The sequence below is a fragment of the Oratosquilla oratoria genome, chromosome 13 (genome assembly GCF_046742065.1).
Source record: "Oratosquilla oratoria isolate Oo_2021 chromosome 13, ASM4674206v1, whole genome shotgun sequence".
Taxonomy (NCBI): domain Eukaryota; kingdom Metazoa; phylum Arthropoda; class Malacostraca; order Stomatopoda; family Squillidae; genus Oratosquilla; species Oratosquilla oratoria.
This window is the reverse complement of record NC_134789.1, coordinates 69,337,504-69,364,644: the sequence shown is the minus strand read 5'-3', so window position 1 is coordinate 69,364,644 and position 27,141 is coordinate 69,337,504. Positions and strand designations below refer to the sequence as shown.

The 27,141-nt window shown below is 39.9% G+C and overlaps 1 protein-coding gene across 3 annotated transcripts in view; it reads left to right on the top strand.

Annotated features, from left to right (window-relative positions):
- Window positions 1–27,141, top strand: part of LOC143032486 (solute carrier family 23 member 2-like) — an 81,448-nt gene that overhangs the window by 46,504 nt on the left and 7,803 nt on the right. For all 3 annotated transcript variants that reach the window (XM_076197353.1, XM_076197354.1, XM_076197355.1), the window contains 9 exons: window positions 5,918–6,120; window positions 8,481–8,607; window positions 10,941–11,061; window positions 14,007–14,148; window positions 15,084–15,197; window positions 18,182–18,321; window positions 20,470–20,709; window positions 22,229–22,358; window positions 22,992–23,127. In XM_076197353.1, coding sequence (XP_076053468.1) covers window positions 5,918–6,120; window positions 8,481–8,607; window positions 10,941–11,061; window positions 14,007–14,148; window positions 15,084–15,197; window positions 18,182–18,321; window positions 20,470–20,709; window positions 22,229–22,358; window positions 22,992–23,127 — 1,353 coding nt within the window. The remainder of the gene's footprint in view (window positions 1–5,917; window positions 6,121–8,480; window positions 8,608–10,940; window positions 11,062–14,006; window positions 14,149–15,083; window positions 15,198–18,181; window positions 18,322–20,469; window positions 20,710–22,228; window positions 22,359–22,991; window positions 23,128–27,141) is intronic.

Genomic DNA, 27,141 nt, shown 5'->3' with positions numbered 1-27,141 from the left:
GTAGTACTAATGGCATCATCATATCCGGAGATGTCCCAAGAGAATGGAAGCTAGCTAACGTTACTCCCATATTCAAAAAAGGTGACAGAAAGCATCCAAATAAATACTGGCCGATAAGTTTGACTTCAATCGTAGGAAAAATTATGGAAACTATCATTAGAGAATGCACGCTCATAACTTTCTCTTGTGTTACACAAAAGAAGTACCCTTCGTGGAGAGGAACATCAAGATGACGGCGTCGCTATGGACTCCCCGCTTGGAATCCTATTAGCAATTTTTTATGGGTAGCATAGAAGAGGAACTGTTTGGCGAGATCGAGGAGCCAAAAATATACTGCCGCGACATTGATAACATGTTCATAGAAACTACATGCACTGAAGATACTTAAGTACCGAGAAACTGTCAAATAGACGGTAATACCATGGGTCCACCACTTAGAAGTTTAGTTTACCGGCACGCACATGACTTGTATCGAGGAAAGTGTGTTTTCTGAAGCAAAGAAGCCTAATATTTGTGGTATTGTGTGACGATCTTTATGTCAATTTGGCCAACGCCAACGAAGTCCGTCGCATCGTCAACATCTTTAAACTTAAGTCAGTACGCCACCTCACTATCGAACATAACGAAAAAGCACGTCTGCTATTCTCTGATGTTCTCACATCATGGGGTCTTCCGTCAAACCATCATATTGTTCAAATCTATCAACATTGATGCACCCATGGATGCTTGGGGAGAGTGCTGCGTAGCGTATAAACATAGGACGTTTGTAACCATCGCCTGTCACACTACAACAGCTGGGCTGACCTTCATGTCGAGTGTGACCATGTATATCAATTCCTCGTCAACATCTTCATGTTATAACTGAGAAGGGATGCCTCATGACTACCTTTGCACAAAGTCCACACATGAACACTGGTATCACCCCTAGATATTTTCAAAAGATAATTCCTCGCACCAAAAGTCACAAAGAATAGTGTGCAGTCAAAAATGACCTGTGATAAGGAGTTGCCCTCATAATAAGTTTCCGGGTCATGTTATTCTATTTTTGCCAACCCTCCCGCATCAGAAGCCTAGCATGAGGAACAGACATGCCCCTACATTGGAGCCCCACAAACAGACAATAGTATATGCCTGAGAATACCCCTATTACTAAAAAAAAAAAAAAAAAAAAAAAAAAAAAAGTGCTACACACTGCTACAGTCTCAACAAAACCATTATTAGTAGTTTCAGGAACATCAAACAACGCACGGAATGCGAATGATTAACAATATCAAAACACTGCGTAACCTCTATTCCGTGCACTTGTAGCATACATATTGCCTCAGGTTTTTCTCTTCTGCATGCAATACTTGACTTGATTTATGCTTTGACTTCTCGTAAGGTGAGTAAACAGAGAGCAGGATGCCATGGCCAATCACTTTGTGCCACTTAGTCGCCTTTTATACAACACGCATGGAAAACAGTGGCAGAATCCACCCATTCCACTACTCTTAAACTGGGGACATGAAGGGGTAGAGTCATGGAAGAGGTAAAGGACATTTTGAGAACAATAATAAAGGACGGACAGTTGAAGTACATTTCTTGATGTTGAAGTTCACTTCCCACTTTTGACTCCATTCCCAGACTTTGTCCAGGTCTCTCTGTAGTGATCCACAGTCATCCTCTGTACTTACTTTCTTTAGTAGTTTTGCATCATCTGCAAAAAAGTTCATATAACATTGCATACCTTCATTCATGTCATTTATATATATGGCAAACATTATCGGAGCCAATACAGAACCTTGTGGGACTTCACTTTTCATTTCTTCCCAGGTCGAATTTCTGTTCCTAACTACCAACGTCATTTTTCTCCCGTTCAAAAAATCTTCCATCCATTTCAACAACTTTCCTTGTTGCAGCTCCAGGACCTGGAGGACATCTGGAAGCATGGTAAAATAATCACCATTCCAAAACCGAACAAAGACCCAACAATCCCAACATCGCACCGCCCAATCACACTTCTCTGCACCCCCTCTAAAGTCATTGAACGCCTAATACTTAAACTTGTCACACCATATATTCCCCTTGCTGACTCACAACACGGTTTTAGGCCACTACACTCCACAAACACTCTTCTGACAAACCTCACACAAAGAATTTTAGATGGCATCAATTCAGATAGGCCCCACCACAGAACACTTCTTATAACATTAGACATTAGTAAAGCTTTTGATGCTATCCCCCGCCACAACCTAACAAATAAAATATATAACACAGACATGCACAATAACACCAAAAGATGGCTGGCCAATTATCTGGCAGGCAGGAATGCTCATGTGTCATATAATGGCCAATCATCGCACATCAGAAACATTAAGAACGGAGTACCACAGGGCTCGGTTCTATCCCCCACATTATTTAATCTATACATGCATGACTTACCCACGCCAGACACCTCAGACATACAAATCTCTTCCTACGCAGACGACATAACAATCACATGCACACATCGTAACACAGACAAAGCTGCAGAAATAATCCAGCCTTACCTTGACACACTCAACACATGGTTCATCACAAACAGACTCAAAATAGCTCCAACCAAATCTACAGCAACACTTCTCACCAACTGGACAAAAGAACACAAATACATACCTCATCTCTACATCAACAACACTCTAATACCACACACAAACACACCGAAAATTCTTGGTGTAACATACGATACATCCATGTCTTTCAAACAACACCTCACAAACATAAAAAACAAATGCACACCTAGACTTAACGCACTTAAGTCAATCACTGGAACAACATTTGGACAAAACAAAGAAACTAATATAACAATATACAAACAATGCATACGCTCAGTGATGAATTATGCGAGTCCTGCATGGGCTCCTAATCTCAGTGAGACACACCACAACACCCTTCAAATCATACAAAACAAAGCCCTAAAAACAATTACAGGCTGCACAAATACATCACCTACAGACCATTTACACCATGAAACAAAAGTCCTCAAAGTCAAGGACCACCTCGACATGAGAGGCACACAAACACTTGCTGCAGCCACCACAAACACATCACACCCGCTACACTACATAGCAGAACACCCACACACACCAAGAAACATTAAAACTACACCCAAAGACCTTTATTACACACAGATACTCTCTTCTCTTCCTCCACAACCACCAAATACCAGCCTCCGGAAACATATTCATAATCATATCACTCACCGCTCCATTAACACACTGAAAGACAACACACTGCTGCATGCCAGACCCCCTGATATCCACCCTTCTGAATCCTCTCTCCCACGTAAGGACAGAGTCCACTTGGCCAGACTGCGATGCGGTCACCACCCAGCACTTCTAAGCTACCAGAAGAGGCTGGACGACCGTGTTGTGAACAGCTGCCCAGGATGTAACACTTCACCCCATACCATACAACACATAATGGAAGACTGCATTATACACAATCATGCACGCAAACAACACAACATACACTCTATAAAGGATTTGTGGGAAAACCCAGTTTCGGCTGTGGCCTTCCTTGGGGAGACGGGACTGCTCGGACAGACAGTCTAGGGAACGACAACAACAACAACAACAACAACTTTCCTTGTACACCACCTATTATTTCCATTTTTCTTAGTAGCTTTTTGTGTGGTACTTTATCAAATGCTTTTTGTAAATCTAGGAAAGCACAGTCAGCACATCCGTCCCTTTCCTGCATTATTTCTATTATCCTCGAGTAAAAGTAAATCAACTTAGTGGCACATGATCTTCCGTGTCTAAAGCCAAATTGTTTTGGTTTCAGTATACCTTTCCCAGGTTTACCATTTTGACCATATATATTTGAGTTCATGATCTTGTACACATTATACCTCCTGCAGACTATTCCTGGACGGGAATCGAAACGTCGGGCAAATAAACCCGTGAATTGAGTCTGGTGTTTACACTTTTCCAATATATATATATATATATATATATATATATATATATATATATATATATATATATACACATACTTATGTGTGTGTGTGTGTATTTACCTAGTTGTATCTTACGGGATGGGGAGGTACGCTCGTGGTATCCCGGCTTTGTATCTCGCAGTGTCTGGTTTACTCTTAAATTCGTGTAAGATTTTTGCACATATCATTGTTTCGTCCTGTTTGTTCCAAGTGTCCACACTCTGTGTGGAAAACTGTTTTTTATTAGATCTCTTCTATAACTATCTTTTTTGAGTTCTTTCCAAGTCCTCTTGTGTTTCTCTTGTCCCAACTTAGTAAGTCCTCTCTCTTCTTTGTTACAAAGTCGGTAACTTCAATTTAGTCAGTCTCTCTTCGTATGACAAGTTTGAAAGTGCTGGAGCCATTTTCGTGGTTGCTCTCTGGATTATTTAAATTTTCTTTATATTCTTTTTGGTATTGGGTGTGTGAGTGTGTGTATTTACCTAGTTGTATTTACCTAATATGTGTGTGTGTGTGTGTGTGTGTGTGTGTGTGTGTGTGTTTACCTAGTTGTATTTACCTAGTTGTATTATACGGGACGGTAGCTATGCTCGTGGTGACCCGTCTTTGTATCTTTCAGCATCAAGTTTTTTTTCTTAGAATTTTGAAGTGTTTGCACACACTGTTTCTTTATCTAAATTATTCCAAGTATCCATTAATCTGTGTGGGAAGCTTTTTTCAGGTCTCTTCTATAGTTATCCTTTTTGAGTTTCTTTTCGTGTCCTCTTGTTTTTCCGTTGTCCCGTTTTATCAAATCATTCATATCTAGGAATTCCATTCCTTGCATGATTCCATAGATAGTCAGCAGATCATGTGTGTGTGTGTGTGTGTGTGTATGTATTCACCTTGGTCTTTGGATCACGTGTTGGACTCGTGATCGACAGCTATTTCCCTCCCGGAAGAGAGCTCAGAGCTCGTATGACCGATCTATGGGTAATGCTATGACCTTACACACACACACACACCCAACTCCCCGCCCACGAGAGTCAGAGTAACGACCCGAAGCGCAGCGATACCGAAATAATTTCGGCCCTGGGCAGGATTCGAACCAAGTACTACGAGCACCACCATGCTGGTAGTCCATCGCTCTACCAAACGCGCCACCGAGTGTGAGTGTGTGTGTGTGTGTGTGTGTGTGTGTGTGTGTGTGTGTGTGTGTGTGTGTGTGTGTGTGTGTGTGTGTGTGTGTGTGTGTGTGTGTGTGTGTGTGCACCTATATTGTCAAAATGTTAACTTATTTACTATTCATTCTTTATTAACTGTCTCAATTTCATGACATGCATTTTGCAAAGGGAATTTGTGTGGAGCAGTGGATGGTACGCATGCCCGGCAAGTGCTAGGCAATTGTTGGATTTTCGTTCCCAAAGCTTCCCAAGACCTTTCTACAATTGTGGCCATTAGAGGAACAGACTGCCAGTGTCATATTTGAGTGATGGGACCTACAATATACCTGACCACACTGGTTTTAGACTCCATTCACAACAACAACTACAAGAGCCGTTCCAACGCGCTCCAAAATAGATCAATATAATACCATCTACACAATTTTACTGAGATAGACTAAGCCACTGTGATGAAGTACAGAGGTTGTATCATCCCCCATAAAGATAGGCAGGTCCTGTAGTTGACCAGTAAGGCTGACCTCACAATCCTTGCTTGCATTATCCATGATAACTGGAGAAAAAAAGGACAGGACCCCATGAGTGTAGTTTCCTTTTTGTATACTGAAATAGAAATCGTCAACCTTGAGTGTCCACTGCATGACCACTGATCTAACCCCTGAAGGACGATAACAACTAGGTTAAACACAGGTTAAATACAATCATGCCATAGCTTTCTGAGCATGGATATAACGATAACCTCGAACTATTCCCAGACTCTTTCTGCATGGATATAACAATAACCTCGAACTATTCCCAGACTCCCCATCGTCCAAGGAGGAACTTTCAGCTTCCTGGTCCCCACCATCGCCATCATGACGACAAATTACCCAGAGTGCAAGGACCTGCCCCTGGCCAACATGACAGCCCTTGAACGTGAGTTGGAGTGGAAGACCCGCATCCAGGAGATCCAGGGGGCCATCATCGGGTCCTCCTTCCTCCAGATGATCATTGGGTTTACAGGTAAGATGTTCGAGTGTACGGGGAAAGTTTCCATAAGAGGGGGTTCACACGGGTATAACGGTTCGTCGAACGCGGTTCGACAGACACGTGTTTAAAGTGATGTGTGAACGTGTGAACGGGGTATTTGGGGTTTAACCAACGTGTTCGACAACCAAATACCCCGTTCACACGTTCACCGTTAGACCATGTAAACCCCCTCTAACAGAAAAGAAAAATCCCATCGACAAAAAAATACTGATAGGTGGATAGGATGTAGTACGCCAATGTAAAATGGAAGTCATCAAAAGAAACAGGCCCAAGCATCGTACTGTCTGAAAGCCCTTTTGAAATTCCACGCAGTATCCTTGTGTGTACTGCCTTGTCTACTGCACTGTCTGCATGCCAACTAGAGCGGAGTTCGGATGAGGCCTCTCCACTGTAGTCCAGAAGGAAGGGTACTGATGAATTTGAAGTAGATGTTCAAGAACTCACATGTGTTGTTCATCATACCCTATCCCTCTAGTAGGTCTGAATTTTCTCCATGTTAGCACAGGCTTCTATACTGACTTTAAAGAATATTTATGGAAGGTATCTGTTTTGACCGACTTCTTAACTTCGTGGTTGTGTTTAACGCAGTGACTTCAATTTCTATTTTGTCTTCCGATTCACAAGAGCCCGAGAGTTATCATTTGTTGATTGCATTGCCAACTCATCCGGTTGTTGTAAGTCTTGGTCTTTTTTCTAATTGAGGATGAGTTTCTTTGTCTTGTGAGCTTTTGCTGTGTATCTTAGTATATCTGAATAGAATCACCAGTGACGGGGATGTCGATCAAATAATTCCGAATGTCGTCCCCCGGATTCGAACCTGGGCTCGTGAAATCTCACTGCCGTCGCCTTACCGACTGAGCTACTGACCCTATAAAATTCAACAACCTGGAAGTTAATATACTTTCCGAGGAACTAAGTCGACTGCTAACTGCCGTCCGTACTTATTATTTTACAGTATTATTTTATAGTAGCTCAGTCGGTAAGGCGACGGCAGTGAGATTTCACGAGCCCAGGTTCGAATATCTAAACAAATTACACAAAAAAAAAATATTTTTTTTGTTATTGCAATTTGAAATAACGTCATTTGCTTTAAAACGTGGGGCCATCTGCTTCGCAGTGACGTTGTAAATTAAATTCATTCTTCATGCATCGTTATTGTGTTTGATGAATGGTGATCGTGTCAAATGCCGCAGGCTATTTGATATCAAATTTAGGAATTATGAAAATGAAGAAAGAACCATTGAGGAAAATACACCATTGGGAAGAAAACAACAGAAGAAAAGGAGTGGAGGATAATACATACATATACATATACCAACGGGGTTTTTTTCTTACAAGGGAGGTAGCCAAAAAACATAGGCAAAAATCCACTCCCACCCATTCCATCCCCACATATTCCACTCCCATTCACCCCCCCTCCCTCCCTCTTATCGTGGCTCCTCCTGGATGACGGGTCATCCCTGCATCTCGCCAATGCCCTGGATCAGAAGCAATGTAGCAAGACACAGCACATCCACAGCAAGGCCGCTTTATTTAATCGGCGACCCCCCCCCTCCGTCCCCTCATACAGAAAAAGAGAGGACGGGGAGAAATCTCTTCGAGCTGCATCAAAGTATCATTCACGAATAATCCCTCATCCCCCAACCCTCCACCCACTCCCTTCCGTGCATCACAGCATCATCCATACCTAACCATTCTCTACTCACCCCTATCTTCTGCCTTCTCCCTTCCTTCCTCAACAGATATTCCCCTCTTTCCCAATGCCTCTTTTACCACATCCATCCATATCATCATCGGTCGCCCCCTCATTTTCACTCTTTCCACTTCTGCTTTCCACACCCGTTTTACTAATCTTTCTTCACTCATTCTTTCCATATGTCCAAACCATCCTAATACTCTTTCATCAACCCTATCTCCCAACTCCTTTCCACTCCCGGTCTATCTGATATGCTTATATTTTGGTCCTTCGCCGTGCCTTCTTAGCTTGCTGCTAGTTACAAATGTTTTTACATTTTATATTATATACGCACATTCCCACGATGATGTGTCAGGTCCATATGCACACAACGGTACACACCTACAACCAAGGTCCAATATCTATCAGCGAGCCAAAACGCAACTAAAATGCACAGGAATAGGTCATGACGTCCTAGGTCACGTGTCACCCAAGTCAGGCAAAGGGTTTTGACCCAATTCCTCGTTTACCTTCAAATATAATTAGAATTTGTACTGTGGATGTTTCCCAAAGCCACCCACATGGGTCAGAAGACCTCAAGAACGAGGTCAAGAAAGCTGTCGTGGTGTTTAATGCGATAAATGTCTTCCTTCTTCAGGTCTGATCGGATTCATGATCAGGTGGATCACACCCTTGGCCATCGCTCCGACAGTGGCTCTCGTGGGCCTCTCGCTATTCGCCGTGGCTGCCGAAAAAGCGGGCGAGCACTGGGGTATCTCCGCGTTGTAAGTATTCTTTCGTCTGCATCCCAAGCACTTCCCAAACCACAAGCTTCCTTTCATACCATATACGGATTAGCGAGAATATAGACTTATGTTGTTCTACATTGGTTGAAGGCGTTGGAGATAAACTATTCGTGGCTTCTGGTCTTTATTACGTCGCCTCCGAGACTGCGCTTTCTATCAGCAAAGGTGATGAAGAAAACTATGGCGGTTATGAACAATATATTTTACACTTTAATTCAAATGTAGCGGTTGCCAACAACATATTTTACACTTATTATTGAAACATCTTCTGTCTGTTTCTTTATATTTCATATATATCAGGGAACTAAGTATGGACACTCGGTATTTATCTTAACTCTATATGAATATATACAAGAAGCGATGAGTTATAATAACCAATATCGTTTGTATGGTTGAATCTGTCAGTTGAGAATGCAGGTACTCTCGGCGGTTGACCCTCAGGTCAGATCACACAATAGGGGTCCCACGGGTCAGATCACACAATAGGGATCCCGTTGAAGCTTGCTGCTACCACCAAGATCTGACGTCGTGTAACTAATACGTGCGCGTGTACACGCTGGTATGGAATGAATAAATGATACTCAATCTACAGGCATTTCTTGCAACAGTATTACTTGAATCCCCTGACCGAATTGCTGCAAAACATCAAGGAGAAACGTTCCAAGATGCTCTCCAAGGGTGTGATCTTCCACTGGAATAACGCACCGTCCCACACTTCGCTGTTGACAATGGCCAAATTTCGAGACTGTGAGTTCGAACTGTTGCCTCATCCACCCTGTTCACCGGATCTTGCCCCGTCCGACTTCCACCCATTTCCTAACCTGAAGAAGCACCTAGCTGGTCGCCGCTTTAAGGATGATGAGGTTATGGGGCCGTGGATGAGTTCCTTGAGGATCAACCTTCAGACTTCTATTTGAGGGTGATCCAGGCACTTGGGGAGCGTTGGGTAAAATGTGTATCGTTAAACGATAATTATGCTGAGAAATAAAGGTTTAGTTTTGTTCTTGATGATAGCACTTTGTGGAGGCTCAGAACTTTTTATTCACCTCTCGTGTGTGCGTGTGTGTGTGTGTGTGTGTGTGTGTGTGTGTGTGTATATATATATATATATATATATATAATATATATATATATATATATATATATGTATATATGTATATATATATATATACATCCAACAGGATTTCATGCAGTAATAAGAGATAATGCGATATGTTTGGGTTAATTCATCTCTCGTTTTATATTTCATATTTTATGGCTATGGAACTTGTATCATATCATGTACTGTTGCACATACCTATAAAAATGTACTATAGTTACGCACGCGTAGGTGTAATTTCTTAATATATTCATGCAAATAAGGCTCGTGCTATATAGTCTCTTGAATTCTTCGAGCCATACATGAAAAAGACAGTTAAGTATTCATATATCTACACGGTAAAAAACTCACAAAAGATCACAAATTGTTCCACCATCATGAGGTCTTATAGAATCACGGCCAACTGGCGTAGGACATTGTGCAAGACTGAGTGACGTCATCACTATTCTTTGTTATGGATATGAATTTACATTTCATTCGCTTCTACTTACAAGGCAATGTTTCACAATTAGATAATTTAACTTACGAGGCAAGTATGTTTTTTACTGGAAAAGCTTTTCGGGATTCATCTGTTGGACTTTTGGTGTGGTAGAAATCTAGTATTGAACTGAACTCGTAAAATATTTAGTCTCATTTGCCAATATATGCAGATATTACCCGACTATGTTTTTTATTGCAAAAATAGAAAGGATAATGCCCTTAATTGTTTGTAAAGTATTGTATTTGTTCTTTTAGACATGTTTAAAACTGTCAGAGCTAGAATTATTTTATTTGTATGATATTTATTCCATAATATATGTAATTAAGGATTTGGTTGATGAAATGGAATTAAATTTCTATAATTGAAATATATTTATTATACAAACAAACCGTAGCTCGGTATTTGTAACTTCTTTGCTCGTAAGGAGGGTAGATTTTACCGTGCATAAGGCAACGATCAGTTATCATTTTGTGCCCTGTTGATTGGTGGAGTTCATATTTAAAAAAAAGAAAAAAAAAAGAGAGACTTGCGCAACGCTTGAACAACGCCTAATTACAGTATCTGTTAAGTAATAAATTATCTTATTTATCTATTAATCTATCTGTTCATTTATTTATCTATGTATCTATTTATTTATTTACCTATTTATTTCTTTGTTGATTTTCATCTATCTACTTGTTGATTTTCATCTAGCTTTGCACCCTATTAAGAGCTTCCGAAATCCTTCCACAGCACTATGGCTTTGACGATACTATTCTCGCAGTATCTCCGTGACATAGCCTTACCCATCCCCAGCTATAACCGAGACCGTGGATTCCACTTCAAGAAGGCTGAAATTTTCAAACTCTTCCCGGTACGTGGCCTTACCCAGACGGAGAGGAGTTCCGTCGATGGGGAACTTTGAAATGTCTAAAACAGGGGGAAAATTCGAAGGAACCTGTATAGATTTATTCATAATATTAATTTACTGGAATTAGGAGAGATATTTTTCTGTTTTACATACATGCAACTTAAACGGTGCTACAATGCAGATCATACAGCATAAGAATGTATATATACTCGTACACACACACACACACACACACACACATACACACGCACACACACATACACACACACACACACACACACACACACACACACACACACACACACACACACACACACACACACACACACACGAACGACTCGGTGGCGCAGTCGGTAGAGCGATGAACTACTAGCATGGTGGTGCCCGTAGTGCTTGGTTCGAATCCTGCCCAGGGTCGAAATTATTTCGGTACAGCTGCGCTTCGGGTCGTTACTCTGACTCTCGTGGGCGGGGAGTTGGGTGTGTGTGTGTGTAAGGTCATAGCATTACCCATAGATCGGACCTACGAGCTCTGAGCTCTCTTCCAGGAGGGAAGTAGCTGTCGATCACGAGTCCAACACGTGATCCAAAGACCAAGTGAACACACATTCTCTCTCTCTCTCTCTCTCTCTCTCTCTCTCTCTCTCTCTCTCTCTCTCTCTCTCTCTCTCTCTCTCTCTCTCTCTCTCTCGTAAGCAGTCGAGGAGAAAGGAAGTGTCAAAAGCTGCTCCGAGTTTCGCTACGATTAGCTCTCCGAACGAGCGTTTTACTGCTCACCAGGAAAAACGCCTTGTTGGTATTGCGGAGAGTAACGCTCGTTACACACTTGGCGCTTTTTTACCGAGCGTTTTTTTTTTTTTTTTACCGCTGCCGCCGTACCAGTAGTGGCGAAGGACACACTGAGCGGCAAAATGGACGAGCGTTTTTTCTACCGCCGACGGCAGCAATGCAGCCGCTCACTGCCACTACATTCGACGTTTTGCACGGTAGTCAGTGATCAAATGTGTGGCGTGGGTGAAAAAAACGCCAAGTGTTTTTCCCGCTACATTATGTTAGAGCGGCAGCGGTAAAAAAAACGCTCGGTAAAAAAAACGCCAAGTGTGTAACGAGCGTTACAATATGTTTTCGTATCCGATCCAGTTCTTGAGTGATTAGTTTAGTACAAAATGGAAAGTAATCAAGGAAGAATCAACGAACCAACGAAGAGAGGACTAGACGAATCCAGGATTGAGTCCCCGTGGGGGGGGGGGGGTAATACGCAGGAAAAAGCATGTTTAAACGACACTCCCAAAGCGACCAGTAGGTACGTAAGTGATGAGTATTTCTCGGCGTTTAGGAAGCAAGGGGAAGCAATGGATAAATCCGTGGACACTGAGAGAGATTAACAACTTAGCAGACAAAGTGATCGATTTAAGATTAGACTACAAAGCTTTGCAACTAGAAGTAACCAACCTACGTACAACGAACGAGGTAATACTAAGGGAATTAAACGAACTAAAAAGTGAACTAATCTTCCATCACTCATTCTTTCCATGTGTCCAAACCCTGCCAATACTCTTTCATCAGCTCTATCTGCCATCCCCTTTTCCACCCCCACTCTCCTCCTCACTCCCTCGTGTCTCACGCTATCTAACCTCGTAGCTTCTATCATACTTCTCAGACATTTCATCTCAAGCACATTTAAACTTTTCCTCCCTGCATCTCTTAAATTTCATGTCTCCACTCCATACAGTGCCGTTGGCACAATCACCCTTTCATATAATTTCCTCTTTGCGTTTATTCCAAAATGCCTATTTCTCATTACACTTTTTAATCCCCCGAAACATTTACTTGCTTCTCTCAGTCTATAATTTACCTCCACCTCTACTCCTCCCTCCCCTGCTACATGCGACTCCAAGTACCTAAAACTATCCACTTCTTCTCCAGTCTATCTCCTTTAAGACTTACTTCCAACTCTACCCATGTACATTTCATCGCCTTACTTTTACCTCTGACCCTGCCACAAGCGCAGTGTGTTGTCAGCAAACAACAAATGGCTCACCTCCCACTTTTCTCCATATTCTTAAACCATCTTTAGTCTCCTGTCCATTATCCCCGCATTTACCTCCTGCACCCCACCATTCATGTACACATTGAACACCCATGGCGACATGATACATCCCTGTCGCAATCCCACCTCTACCTCAAACCACTCTGTCTCTCCATTTCCAATTCTAACACAGCCCCCACTACTCTCGTAAAAACACTCTACTGCCCTTAACAGCTTTCCTCAACCCCATATATCTGCAATACCTCAAACAGTGCCTTTCTGTCTACCCTGACATACGCTTTCTCCAAATCCATAAAAGCCCCAGAAATACCCCTACTTTTTGCCAGAGCTTTCTCACATATCTGCCTTATCACAAAAATATGATCCACGCAACCCTTACCTTTCCTGAATCCACACTGTTACTCACCAATTAATCCCTCTGTTTCTCTCCTAATCTTCTCAAGTTTCTCTTACTAATATGAAAAATATTAACGTTGACGCACCATTCATGGACAAGGTTGGGAGATGCCTCTGTTTAGCAGTGGACTTCATATTTGATGCAGGGATAGGAGTCTATTACTGTATATCCCTTATAGTTGTTACATCTTTATCGCCACATTGCCTATGATAATTATACCTCGTTCCTTTTTCTATAAAACTCCATATTGAGTATTATGTGCAGTCACCATTTTAGGTACTTCAGCGACGTCCCTACGAACCAGGGTCGTACATTTTTTTTTTTTCTTTTTTTTAATTGAAGACATAAAACAATCTGATAACTTTGATCTTCTTCTATCCCTGCTTTACCACCTTTATGACTACCTCTTCAGGGTTATATTGACACCAAGGATAGAAACCATAATTACTGCCGACGAAGCATTTGATAAAAACTAATTTTTTCTCACTTTTTATTTTCAAGGTGTTGATGGCCATACTCTTGGCGTGGTTCCTTTGTGCTCTGTTGACGGTGACCGACGCCCTGCCACCGAAATCGAGCGCTCGCACGGACATACGTTTGGATATTGTCTACGGGTCTCCCTGGTTCTATGTACCTTATCCCTGTAAGTTCTTTATTCATCCATCTATTTTATTTAATTGTTTCTTATATATTTATTTATTTCATTTATTCATTCATTTATTCACTTACCTATTGACTCATTCATTTTCTTATTTTCTATTTATTGTTATATTTACCTATTTGTTTTAATGTTAGCTTATTTTATCTATATTGTATTTATTTGTTTTTTATGTTGATCTTATTCTATTTATTTATACATTTATTTGTTTATTTATCCATATATTCATTATGTATTCATTCATTTATTTGTTCATTTATCTATCTATGTAATTATTCATTTTTATGCCTCTAACCCTGGCCATACGGTGAAAAAGGCAGTGAAATTTTATGTTTAGTCTTCTGGTATTGGGCCCGTCACCGAACAGTATTTTCGCAAGGGTCAACAGACAGTCGGATGCTCGTGTGGGCGTACCTACCACTAAAAAGTTCCTTCATCTTTATTCACTTCATCATACCTTTAACAGGGGGCAGCTAATTATGTACATCAAATAAATAACCAGATAGACGATTAGATGAGCAAAGATGAAAAGTTTGAGGCAGTTAGTGCTTTAAAGATTTTAGTGACATCCTTACAGTCATACAGTACTGAAAACACCTCTGAATATCTTACATAAACCTCATTAGCAACAATACAAAAATGCAGAGAACACATTTTGGTATCACACTCTTATAATAATTCTTGTTTTTTACATGTAGGTATAATTACAAGTACATATCTTTGCAGTAACTTAGTTCGATTACAGGAGGTTTTCAAACCACTGCCCCAGTTTGTCTAAATATTCTTGAATATCTAATTGATGGTGTTTAAAACAGAGGAGAAAATATTCCATTTTTGACTGAAACAACTAAAAATGGTAATTGTCAAAAGTTTGTATTTTTATAGACAGAAAGATGACCCTTCTGTCCCTCTTCATACAGGTCAGTTTGGGATGCCAATCGTGTCGACGGCTGGAGTCCTCGGAATGATTGCTGGCGTCATCGCTTCCATGATCGAGAGCATAGGCGACTACTACGCATGCGCACGAATTTCAGGTTGGAGTTTGTAGACATTTTGTTCTAATCCTACGCCACAGAAAACCTATGAGGGCTAAGCCCCTCAAGAAATCACCCCTCCCAAAAAAATACGAAAATAGTGATAATAAAATATTAGTAAATAATTAAACAAATACATGCAAATACCATCAAACCATGGCTGTCCCAGTCGAAGTATGCAGCCACCTTTCATCCATCCCATTCTCGACAGACATTTCCCCTGTACACAAGACCCCTTCATTTCGTCGCCCAATCTATCCATCCTGTTCTCGGTATTCTCTTCAGGATCACTCTATCCACCTCTACCGTCCACACATTTCTTAACTAATATTTCTTATCTCATTCTTTCCATATGCCCAACCATCCCAGTGTTCTTTGACTAACCTCATTTGCTAGCTCTTTTTTTCATCCATACTATGTGCTTTGCTGCCTCATCTCTTACTATATTCACCTTAAGAACATAAGGGCATAATAATGAAGGAGACTGCAAGAGACCATAAGGGCTACACTAGGCAGTTCCATGTCCATTACCACCTGTCACCCTCATCCATAAAGTTCTCTAACAGTTTCTTAAAACAACTGATAGTTTCAGCACTCACTACATGGTTACTAAATCTACTTCATTCAGTGACCAGTTCTTGCCTATTTCCTTCTTAACCCATTCAACTCATGTCAGCCGCTTGTGGTGTAGATACGAAAAACCGGATATGGTAGGCCTCGCGCCGGCCCGTACATCCGAATATCATCTGATGCGGCTTGACCGCGCGAGGACTGACATCATATTTTTTCTGGTGTTTGATCAAACATTTTGGTGTTTTATGATTTTTTTTTTTATTATTATTTGACCAAATGACAAGAACCTTGTCATCGGAGTTTAAAGGATTAAATATAAATTTGTTCAGTTTAAATCCATTACTGCGAGTTCTGCCCTGTTGTCTTAATATTATGACCTTGTTTGTTTCACTCTTGTAAAAGCCTTTGATCCACTTGAACACTTCTATTAGATCACCCCACATTCTGCATCTTTCCAGAGAGTGTAAGTTAAGGTGCCTAAGCCTCTCTTCGTAAGGTAAATTTCTGAGCCCGTGTATCATTTTGGTCATTTTCCTCTGTACTGATTCTTGTGAATTTATGTCCATTCTACAAGACGGAGACCAAAACTGTACCACATGGTCAAGGATGGGTCTAACTAACGCTAGATAGAGTTTGATCATTACCTCTACACTTCTGTTCGTAACCATCCTAGTAATGAATCCTAATGCTCTGTTAGCTTTATTCGTAGCACTACTGCACTGTTTCCTGGATTTAAGGTCAGGACTCACTAGAACTCCCAAGTCTCTCTCGCACTCAGTTTTCTCTAAAAACGTGTTATCTAAGTTATATCTGTTTTCGGGATTGTGTAGCCCTACGTTTACCATGCTGCACTTCGAGATACCGAAGTCCATATGCCATTTCACCGACCATTTGAACAATTTGTTAAGATCATCCTGCAGTATTTCGGCGTCGCCTCCTGACATAATTAGGGGTCATATTTTAGTGTCGTCCGCAAACTTACTAACATCACTATTAATCCCATTGTCTAATTCGCTTATGTACATAATGAACAATAAGGAACCCAAAACCAAGCCCTGGGGAACTCCACTGGAAACGCTCCCCCATTTGGATTTTACACCATTTATGGTGACCCGCTGTTTTCTGTCAATGATCAAGGCTCTAATCCATTTTAACACTTTTCCTCTGCCATGGGCTTTGATTTTATTTAGTAGTCAATCCATCTCAAATACATTCTGGCTCCTCCTTTTTAACCTCCCTTAAATTCGAAGTATCTGCCTCATACAGGGTCGTGGGCTCAATCACCCCTTCAAACAGTTTTTTCATTACGTTCATCATATTACACTTTTCATTCCTCCAATACTTTTACTTCATTCCCTTACTCTACGATTATAATTTACCTCCACCCTCAGTCCACCATTCCCCGACAGGTGACCCTATATTCTTAAAGTTGCTCACTTAATGCAGCCTCTCTTTTTCACTATTTACCTTCAACTCACTGCCACCCTTTTCAGTTGTACATCTCATCACCTCATTTTCGCATGCATTTACTATGAGCTTTCTTCTATAATATACATTCCCAGACTCCACCATAAGCTGTCTCTGACCCTTCCCTGACCCAGCCTCAAGCAGTGCCATCTGCAAACAACTGGTCACCTTCTCGCTTCCCTCCACTATCACTAGCTCCGAGCCCCTCGCGTGTATTTACCGTATCACTCAATCCATGTACACAATTAATACCCATGGTGACATCACACAACCCTGACGCAGCCCTACCTTCACCACAAACTATTCATTCTCACCATTCCTAGCCCTAACACAAAATCTACTGCTCGTGTAAAAATAACCAACTGCCTTCAACAGCCTTCGTACTATCCCATACATCTGCAACACATTTTACAATATCTTCCAGCCAATCTTGTCATGTCTTCTTCAAGCCCATTACAACTCGAAAGGCATCCTTACCATTGGCTAAAATTTCTCACACACCTGCCTTACAAAAAAAAAAAAAAAAAAAATCCCACACATCCTCTACCTTTCCTAAGCCCACAATATTCCTCCCTAGTTACTCTGTCTGATCACTTCTTAATCCTCTCAACACCCTTCCATATGTCTTTCCAACTACATTTAACAGAATTGTCTCCCTAAAACTATCACATTTGTATCTGCCCCACATTCATTTGCACAGTGGAACTATACATTCACTTCCCCAGTCTTCTGACGCCCTTAGGCACACATTAAATAGCTTCACCAGCCAATCCACCATAACTATTCCTTCCTTTGTCAGACACTCCACATGACACCCATCTAACCCAGGTGTCTTACCAACTTTCACCGCTCACGTTGTTCTTTAATGATAAATAATATACTTTATGATATGATATGAGTATTTTGTGAGATTAAACTTAGTTCATTACCTACAAACCCACCAGGTGCCCCGCCTCCTCCGATCCATGCCATCAACCGCGGCATAGGAGTGGAGGGCATTGGCTGTCTGTTGGCGGGACTCTGGGGGAGCGGCTCCGGCACGACGTCCTACTCGGAAAATATTGGCGCCATCGGCGTCACCAAGGTTGGGTCCCCTTTACCAGACGATTTGATTAAGTTTAAGAAATCTCGCCATAATAACTATGCTGTAGATTTTATTCTGGCTATTGACAGACAATTTTATTCAGCTCAGTAGCCGTCACCATTGGGAAAAAAGGTTCATACATATTAGAAAACGATATCCAAGGGACAGACCGGTGGTCCTGCAGCGGATCTTCAACTCTAAACATTTACTGTGGTCACACTATCAGGACCGAAAACAATGATGAGGAGCTTACGTCAGGAGCCTCTTAACGGCAGATAGGTGCATTACTTTGTCGAAATGAGCTTTGCTCTCGCCTTTAGGTCAAAGGTTTAGCTCCCATATTTGGCTCCCAGTGATCAGAAGTTGTCCTCGCTCTTTGAACACACAAGTTCAAGGTGAAGGTTTCAACAACAACAACAACAGAGTGCCTACTACTACAAGTTGTTTTGCACAAGGAAAACAAGTAGAAGATCAACGACAACAAGAGGAGGAGGAGAAATAGAAAAATGGACAATGATGATGATTATAATGATAATTGTTGCCTCGAATTTCATTGACCGGAAACCCGAAGCCCTACAGTGACCGGCAACGGTACTCGGCCCTCCCATAGATCTGATAAGAACCATCGTACTGTTGTCTGTGTCGTATTAGTATGGGATTTTCTATGTCACCAATTTATGGTAGTAGGAGGGTAGCAACCACCGGTTGACAAAAGAAGTTGATTAAGGTCTTGGACCTGGTCCTAGACCTAGTATTATTATTAGAGTTGAAGGTACTGACAGAGGGACCTGAGTGATGATTCTGACGTCTGTCTTACAGGATCAACGCTTGCATGTACTCGTCATTGGTTCCTTTACCCATGAGAACAGTAATAAATACTGCAGCTCTTCTTCCATTGCCAATACCAGAAAGTCTTCCTCCACTCTTATTTTTTTTTTTTAAGAAACTTTCTTGTCCGTCCTTTAAGAAAATTTTTGTCTGTCTTTAAGATTTTTTCTTGACCATTTTTAATAAGTTTCTTCTCCCTTCCTTAATATTTTTCCTTGTCCGTTCGTTAAGAAAATTTCTTGTTCATTCGTTAAGAAACATCCTTTGATTTCTATAAGAAAAAAAAATCTTGCTCATTCTTTAAGAAAACTTCTTGTCCATTTTATATATATATATATATATATATATATATATATATATATATATATATATATATATATATATACACATATTCCGTTCTTTAAGATTTTTTGGTTTGATCTTTAAGAAATTTCATTGTCCTTTTGAAAAAAAAATATAGTTTAATTTTTTTTCTTGTCCGTTCTTTTTTCTTGTTTTTTTTAAGAAAATTTCTTGTCCACTGTGCAAGACATGTCCCTGTTCATTCCCTGACTATATATATATATATATATATATATATATATATATATATATATGCAAAGTAGACCACTTGGAAAAAGGAAACTAACAAAGCAGAGCGCTTTCGTATATTACATCTTCAGTGCAACAAGTACTGATGTAATATACGAAAGTGCTCTGCTTCGTTAGTTTCCTTTTTCCAAGTGGTCTACTTTGCATAAGTGAACACACGTACCCGTGTTCTTATTAGAATATATATATATATATATATATATATATATATATATATATATATATATATATATATATATATATTTAAGAAAGTTTTTGGTCCAGTCTTTCAGAAAATTTCCTGGCCACTCTTTAGGTAATTACATTGTCCATTATTCAAGAAGTTTCCCTGCCTGTTATTTTTTTTTTTTTTTTGGGGGGGGGGGAAATCTTAAGAAAAATTTCAGACCTTTTTTCAGAAAGTTTCCTGTGCGTTCTTTAAGAAATTATTGTGCATTGTTTATGTTTTTCAAGATATTTGTCCATTCTTTAAGTAAATTTCCTGCTCATTAAGTTTCTTATCCTTTATTTATTCATTTATTTATTCATTTTAGAAATCGTCTTGTTCATTCTTTAAGAAAAATTATTGCCCGTTCTTTATATTTTCTTGTCAGTTCTCTAAAGTTTTGGTCTGTTTATTTTTTCCTGGCCGTTCTTCAGGAAATTTTGCTGTCCGTCCTTTAAGAAATTCCTTGTCCGATTTAAAGAAATGTTTACATCCGTTCCCTAAGAAAATTTCTTGTGCCACAGGTGGCAAGCCGCCGCGTAATCCAGATGGCCTCGTTCCTCATTATCGGCGTCAGCGTCTTGGGCAAAGTCTGTGCCCTTTTCGTCACCATCCCAAACCCCGTCATCGGTGCGATCTTCTGCATCATGTTCGGCATGGTCGCCGCCGTGGGCCTCTCAGTGCTTCAGTTTGTCGACCTCAACTCCTCCAGGAACATCTTCATCCTCGGCTTCTCCATATTCTTCGGGCTAGCACTTCCCTCGGTAGGTGGATCTCTCCTTCATTTGGTAACCTTGGTCCCCATGAGAATATACAGGCCCTACCTTACCCACCAGTGAGTAAATATGAGTGCATACTAGTTCATATGATCTGATCCTATTAAGAATGTCGCCTCAGATAGTGTATTTACCTAATTGTACCTAATTGTTTTTACCTAACTGTCTTGCTGCATTAATTCTCACCCTGGGGAGTGGGTGAGATGCAGGGATGACCCGTCATCCAGGAGGAGCCAAGGAAAGAGAGAGGAGAGAGTGGTGGTGGGAGTAGAGTATGTGGGAATGATATGGGTGGGAGCGGATTTATGCCTTTAATTTTGGCTACCTCCCCTGTAAGGGGGAAAAAGCCCTTGGTATATGTAAAACATACCTAGTCTCAAATTCATGTACTGCTCCAACCTAATCTATATCCTTGATTTCCAATATTGATATTAAGATTTGAAATCGTGTTACGACACTATGGGTACCTTGTACAAAAAAAAAGAAAAAAAAAACAATTAAATTAGAAAGAATTCAAAGAGCAGTGACAAAAATCGCACCTACACTCTCTAATTTGACATACGAACAAAGATTGGATAAAATTACATCTATCAACACAGGAACAGAGAAGAGAAAGGGATGATTTGCTGACCATTTACAGAATTATGAAAGGGATGGAAGTTCTTGATAGAGACGACTTATTAAAATGGGACAGAAAAGAAACAAGAGGACACGAGAAGAAGCTAAAGAAGGACAGTTACGGAAGAGATTTAAAAAAGAATAGCTTCCCACAGAGTGATCGATGTTTGGAACAAACTAAATGGGGAAACAGTGAGTGTCAAAACTATACAAGATTTTAAAAACAAAATGGATGCGGAGAGATACGAAAACGGGCCACTACGAGCATAGCTCCCATCCCGTAAAATACAACTAGGTAAATACACTAGGTAAACACACACGCACACACCAGAGCTTACGCCATAGATATTGCCACATGTTTTCGGCCTAGACAACACTACAGGCTCTCCTGTCTACATGGCAACCCCTACCCGTCACTCCCTTTCTCAACCCTCGCCCTCCCAGAGGGGCAGCCATTCGAGCAATAATAAAACACTCCACAGCTCCTTCGCAGTTAACAGGTTGTTTCTTCCAAGTAATATAACATTTGTGCAATATATAAAATTAAATATTTTAATATTTTAGATGTCTTCACTGAATGCTGCTATAATGAAGATGCACATTAATAAACTACAAAGCTATGAGAAACACTAGCGCATTGATACACAGACGTACCAACGGTTTCCAAGTTTTTTGAACAATGTATCAGTTTAGCGTTTACTTACGTCCATTTCCGCACGATTTCTTACCGATACCTTTTTTGAGTGACTGTACCAAACATTTTTTACGATCTCAAACGTGTTCGTCCATCCAGCTCTCCCTTTCCCGTCTTTGTCACTTGATTTTTTATCTATTTATTTGTTTTATTTTATTCTATTTTATCTATTTACTTTTTAATCATACAATGCAGTGGATGAAAAATAACAAGGGTGCAGTACAGACAGGCTCTCCTACCTTCGACCAAATTTTGACTGTGATACTCCAGACTTCCATGCTTGTTAGCGGCCTTCTGGGGATCTTCTTAGACAACACCATCCCAGGTAAGTTGCTCAGGTTTTGTCCGGGCAGTAGATGTTATGGAAAGACAGGAACAAAGGTTCTTAAACGCAGCTGTCCTTTTCTTGACCTTATTTTTACAAAAGAGGAGGTCAGTGAGAGGGGGAGATGTGCGAATAGACGTTGGTTTTGAATACATGATAAATTAATTGGCCCGAAGTGATTTCTTGTTCGCTCTGTATTACTTGTGAGTATGCGAGGGTGAGGATCGTTATGTAACGAAGCGAGCAGGTGAGGGTAAGCCAGTTTCGACTATCGAGGCCTGCTGTGTAAGTTCTGGGTCTTGCTGCATTGCCTCTGACCCAGACAGTGGGCGGAGCATAGGACTAGCCCTTCATATTCAAGGAGTTAAGATGGAAGGGAACACAAATGAGGGTTGTATGGATGTGTAATGGGTGCATGCCTTAGATGGCCACTTCCCTTATAAGGGGGAATGGACCTCTTGGCACTTTGGGGGGGCTAATGACTTTTGGGGACCTAAATCCCCCATACCCCACCATCCAAATAGCTACGGGACAGGTACCTTAAAAAAAAAAAAAAAAAAAAAAAAAAAAAAGACTGGCTCGTCGTTTCGCCTTACACGCCTGTATCACCTCAATCCCTCTTCCCTTCGACAGGCACTGATGAAGAGCGAGGTCTGGTCGCGTGGAGGAACCAGATGAAAAGCCCTGATGAAGGGGAGGACCCCCAGCAGGAGGAGGAAAACGACTTGTCGATCTACGACATCCCTTACATCACGCCTTGGATACGAAAGTAAGTGGGAAGTTCTATTTCTCTTGCCCTTTCTTCATCTTCATTTGCTCATCTTCATGTACTTACAGGTTAGCGTTTGAGCAGGAATTTGTGGGAAATGTAGCTCTATGGACGTTTTACCAACGTGTATAGTAGTTTTCAAAAGTTTTTTTTTTATTATAGTCTAAAAAATAATCCTCTATTGATTGTCTTGGTTTGCCTGTTCATTCGTGACCATTTCTCATATGTATATATATATATATATATATATATATATATATATATATATATATATATGTATATATATATGCTTTTTTTATCAATTTGTTCATTCAATTCATTCATGCATCTACTTGTGTACACACACACACACACACAGACACTTTCAACGAACGGACGGCTTGAAGAACGCTCTGAAGAAAAGTGCAGATTGTGGATTCCAACGCAAAGAGAAGTGCCTTTTTGTATTTGCAGGGTGGGGGAAATTGCTCGTGGGGTAGTGGGAAAGTAAGGAAAGAGGAGAGGGGGAGGGATTGCTGGGGAAATGGAAGGTAATGAGGAGGTGGAGGAAATGGCCCTGACGGGCCGCCGTAAGGTAGACAAACGACCCCAAGACGAGTTGGATGATAACGACATGTCTAATAGGAATGTGAAGATTAGAGGTATAGATAGGAGCAATATAGCAGAAAGTGATGAGAATATTTTCAAGGGATTTAAAGAGAGTGGGGGGGACACAAACCCCCCCCGACTGACAAGACTAGAGAAGAAGGTTGATAAGGTGATCGAGGACTTGGAGAGTAGGTTAGGTCATATGAACACCATTTTACAAAGGGTTGAAAGATTGGAAGAACTGGAAAAGGCGAATAAAAACTTAACTGATGAAATAGAAGAACTAAAAAGACAGTTAAGAGAGGTAAAGGGGGAGAATGAGGAATTGAAGAAGAATAGTAAAGAAAACAGAGAAACAATAGCTAAAGAAAGTAAAAATTGGAAGCAAACCCAAGAAGGAAATAAGATTTCATTCACTGACATAGTCAAACAGCAATTGAAAGAACATACTGAAGACTCAGTCATTAAAGTGATGAGACAAAAGGAGAATATAGTAAGGGATTTAGCAGACAAGAAGAAATGTATAATTATATTAGGAATGGAAGAGAAACACAACACAGATAGAACCACAAGAATCAAAGAGGAAAATGAAAAAGTAAGCCAATTACTAGAATCAGTTCAGGAAGATGAACCAGGAATTATGAAACAAATCGAAGAGAAATTTAGACTCGGAAAGTATAGCACAGACAAGACCAGACCAATTAAGATTAAATTCAAGTCACAAACAACGGCAGAGAATATCTTATCCAAAACAGGGAAACTAGCAACAAGTGAACAATACAAAAATATATGGATAAAAAGAGAAATGAATAAAGAGGAAAGAGAGGAAGAAAAACAGAAAAGACTGGAAGCTAAGACAAAAAACGAGAACAGAACGGAGTCAGAGAAAGAGAGATTCTATTGGAGAGTAGTGAACATGAAACTAAGGAAGTTCGACATACAAAAGAAAAACATAAGGGAAACAGAGAACACAATGGAAGTGGCAGAAAACTAAGAGTGTCTTACACAAATATAGATGGATTAATAACAGGATTGAATGAGCTGAATGATTATTTGAAAGAAAAAGAACCGGACATAATGGGAATTGTAGAAACAAAATTAAAAGGCCCACTACCACCCATCAGTGTAGGACATGATGCATACAATTATTGGATTAGAAACAGAGAGAAAAAGCAAGGGGTGGAGTTATGTTCCTGACTAAGAAGGATATAAATGTGAAAGGTGTCATATATGGAAAGAATACAGTAGAGATGATTATGATAGAAGTGGAAGACAGAGATAAGAAGAGCAGAAAATTTGTGATCAATTATGTGCCTCCGAAAACAGCCTCATGGGAGGAGAGTGAATATAAAAGTATGCTAGAGGACACAAAGATAGCATTAACTAAAATAATGGAAGACGGAGGAAGAATAGTTATGATGGGCGACTTTAATTGCAAAGAAATCTGCTGGGAAGAAATGACAGTAAAGAGTGGTGATGACTCATGGGGAAATGCTCTACTTGAGATGATTACTGACCATTCAATGACACAATGGATACAAGAGAACACTAGGTATAGAAATGAAGAAGAACCATCGAGGCTAGACTTAATAATTACATCTGAACCTAGAATAGTGGACAAGATTGAATATAAAACACCAATAGGTAAAAGTGACCACATATTGATTGAACTGGAACTTAATGAAGAAAAATATATGAAAAGAAATGAACAATATAGAAAAGGAAGAATGATGTATGAAAAAACAAACTTTGATAAAATAAGAGAATTCTTCCAACAAGAAAACTGGGAAGAAATATACAAAGAAGAAACATCAGTGGAAGAGAAATGGAATATTTTGACAAAAATTTACAAAAAAGGAGTGGAAAAGTATGTCCCAAGGCAAAAACAAGAAAAAGAATATGTAAAATGCTGGTACAACAAAAGTTGTAGGGAGTTAAAAGACAAAAGAGACAAAGCCTGGACCAGATGGAAAAAAGACAGAAGACCTGAAAAATGGAAAATATATACTGGTTATAGAAATGAATATGTACAAAAGTGCAGAGAGAAAAAAAGAAAATATGAAAAAGATGTTATAGAAAAGTGTAAAGATCAACCAAAACTATTCTACAGATTTGTAAACAATAAACTGAAAAACAAACAAGACTTGGAGAAATTGAGACAAGGAGGAGTTGAATACACTGAGGAAATGGAAATGGCAGAAATTATGAACAAACATTTTAAATCAGTGTTTACAAGGGAAAATATACAACCTGAAGAGATTGAGTGGAAAGAAAAAGTCCCCCCTATGGAAGAAATAGAAGTAACAAAGAATGAAATATTGACACACTTGGGTAATTTTGATGTCAGAAAATCGCATGGGCCAGATGAAATAGCAAACTGGATTCTGAAAGAATGCAGGAATGAACTGGCAGACAAAATACATAGCATAATAAGCAGTTCCTTAAAAGAAGGAAAAGTTCCAGAAGATTGGAAAAAAGCAAATATAGTACCTATATATAAAGGAGGAAATAAAGAAGAACCTACCAACTATAGACCAGTCTCTCTAACAAGTACAATAGCAAAAATTTGTGAAAGAATTATCAAAAGTAGATGGGTAAAATACTTGGAAAAAAACAACGTACTAAATCCAAGGCAATTTGGATTCAGACAAGGACGATCATGCGTCACCAATTTAATATGTTTCTATTCAAGGCTAATAGATATAATACAAGAAAGAGATGGATGGGCTCATTGTGCATTTCTAGACCTAAAAAAAGCTTTTGACAAAGTACCACATAAGAAGCTGCTTAAGAAATTAGAATATGAAGGAGGAATACAAGGTAAATTGCTAAATTGGATGGAAGACTTTTTGCAAGAAAGAAAAATGAGAGTAGTGATAAGAGATCAGCACTCAAAATGGAATGAAGTAATAAGCGGTGTCCCGCAGGGAACAGTTCTGGCCCCAATAATGTTTGCTATATATATTAATGATATGGATGAAGGAATTGAAAGCTATATGAGCTTCTTTGCAGATGATGCAAAATTACTGAAAAGAGTGAAAACTGAAGAAGATTGTGAATCACTACAGAGAGATCTAAATAAAGTACAAGAATGGAGTAGGAAGTGGGAGATGGAGTTCAATACAAAAAAGTGTAGTATAATGGAATTTGGAAAAAGCAAAAACAGAATAACAGGATCATATAATTTGGGAGAAGAAGGAATAAAAAGAGTAGAAAATGAGAAGGACCTGGGAGTCATTGTTATGAATAATATGTCACCTGAGAAACATATAAATAAGATTTTTGGAGAAACCTATAATTTAATAAGAACAATCAAAGTGGCATTTACATACCTGGATGAAGAAATGGTGATGAAAATCCTAATCACCCTGATAAGACCAAGATTGGAATATGCAGCAACGATATGGTCACCAAGTACAAAAAAAT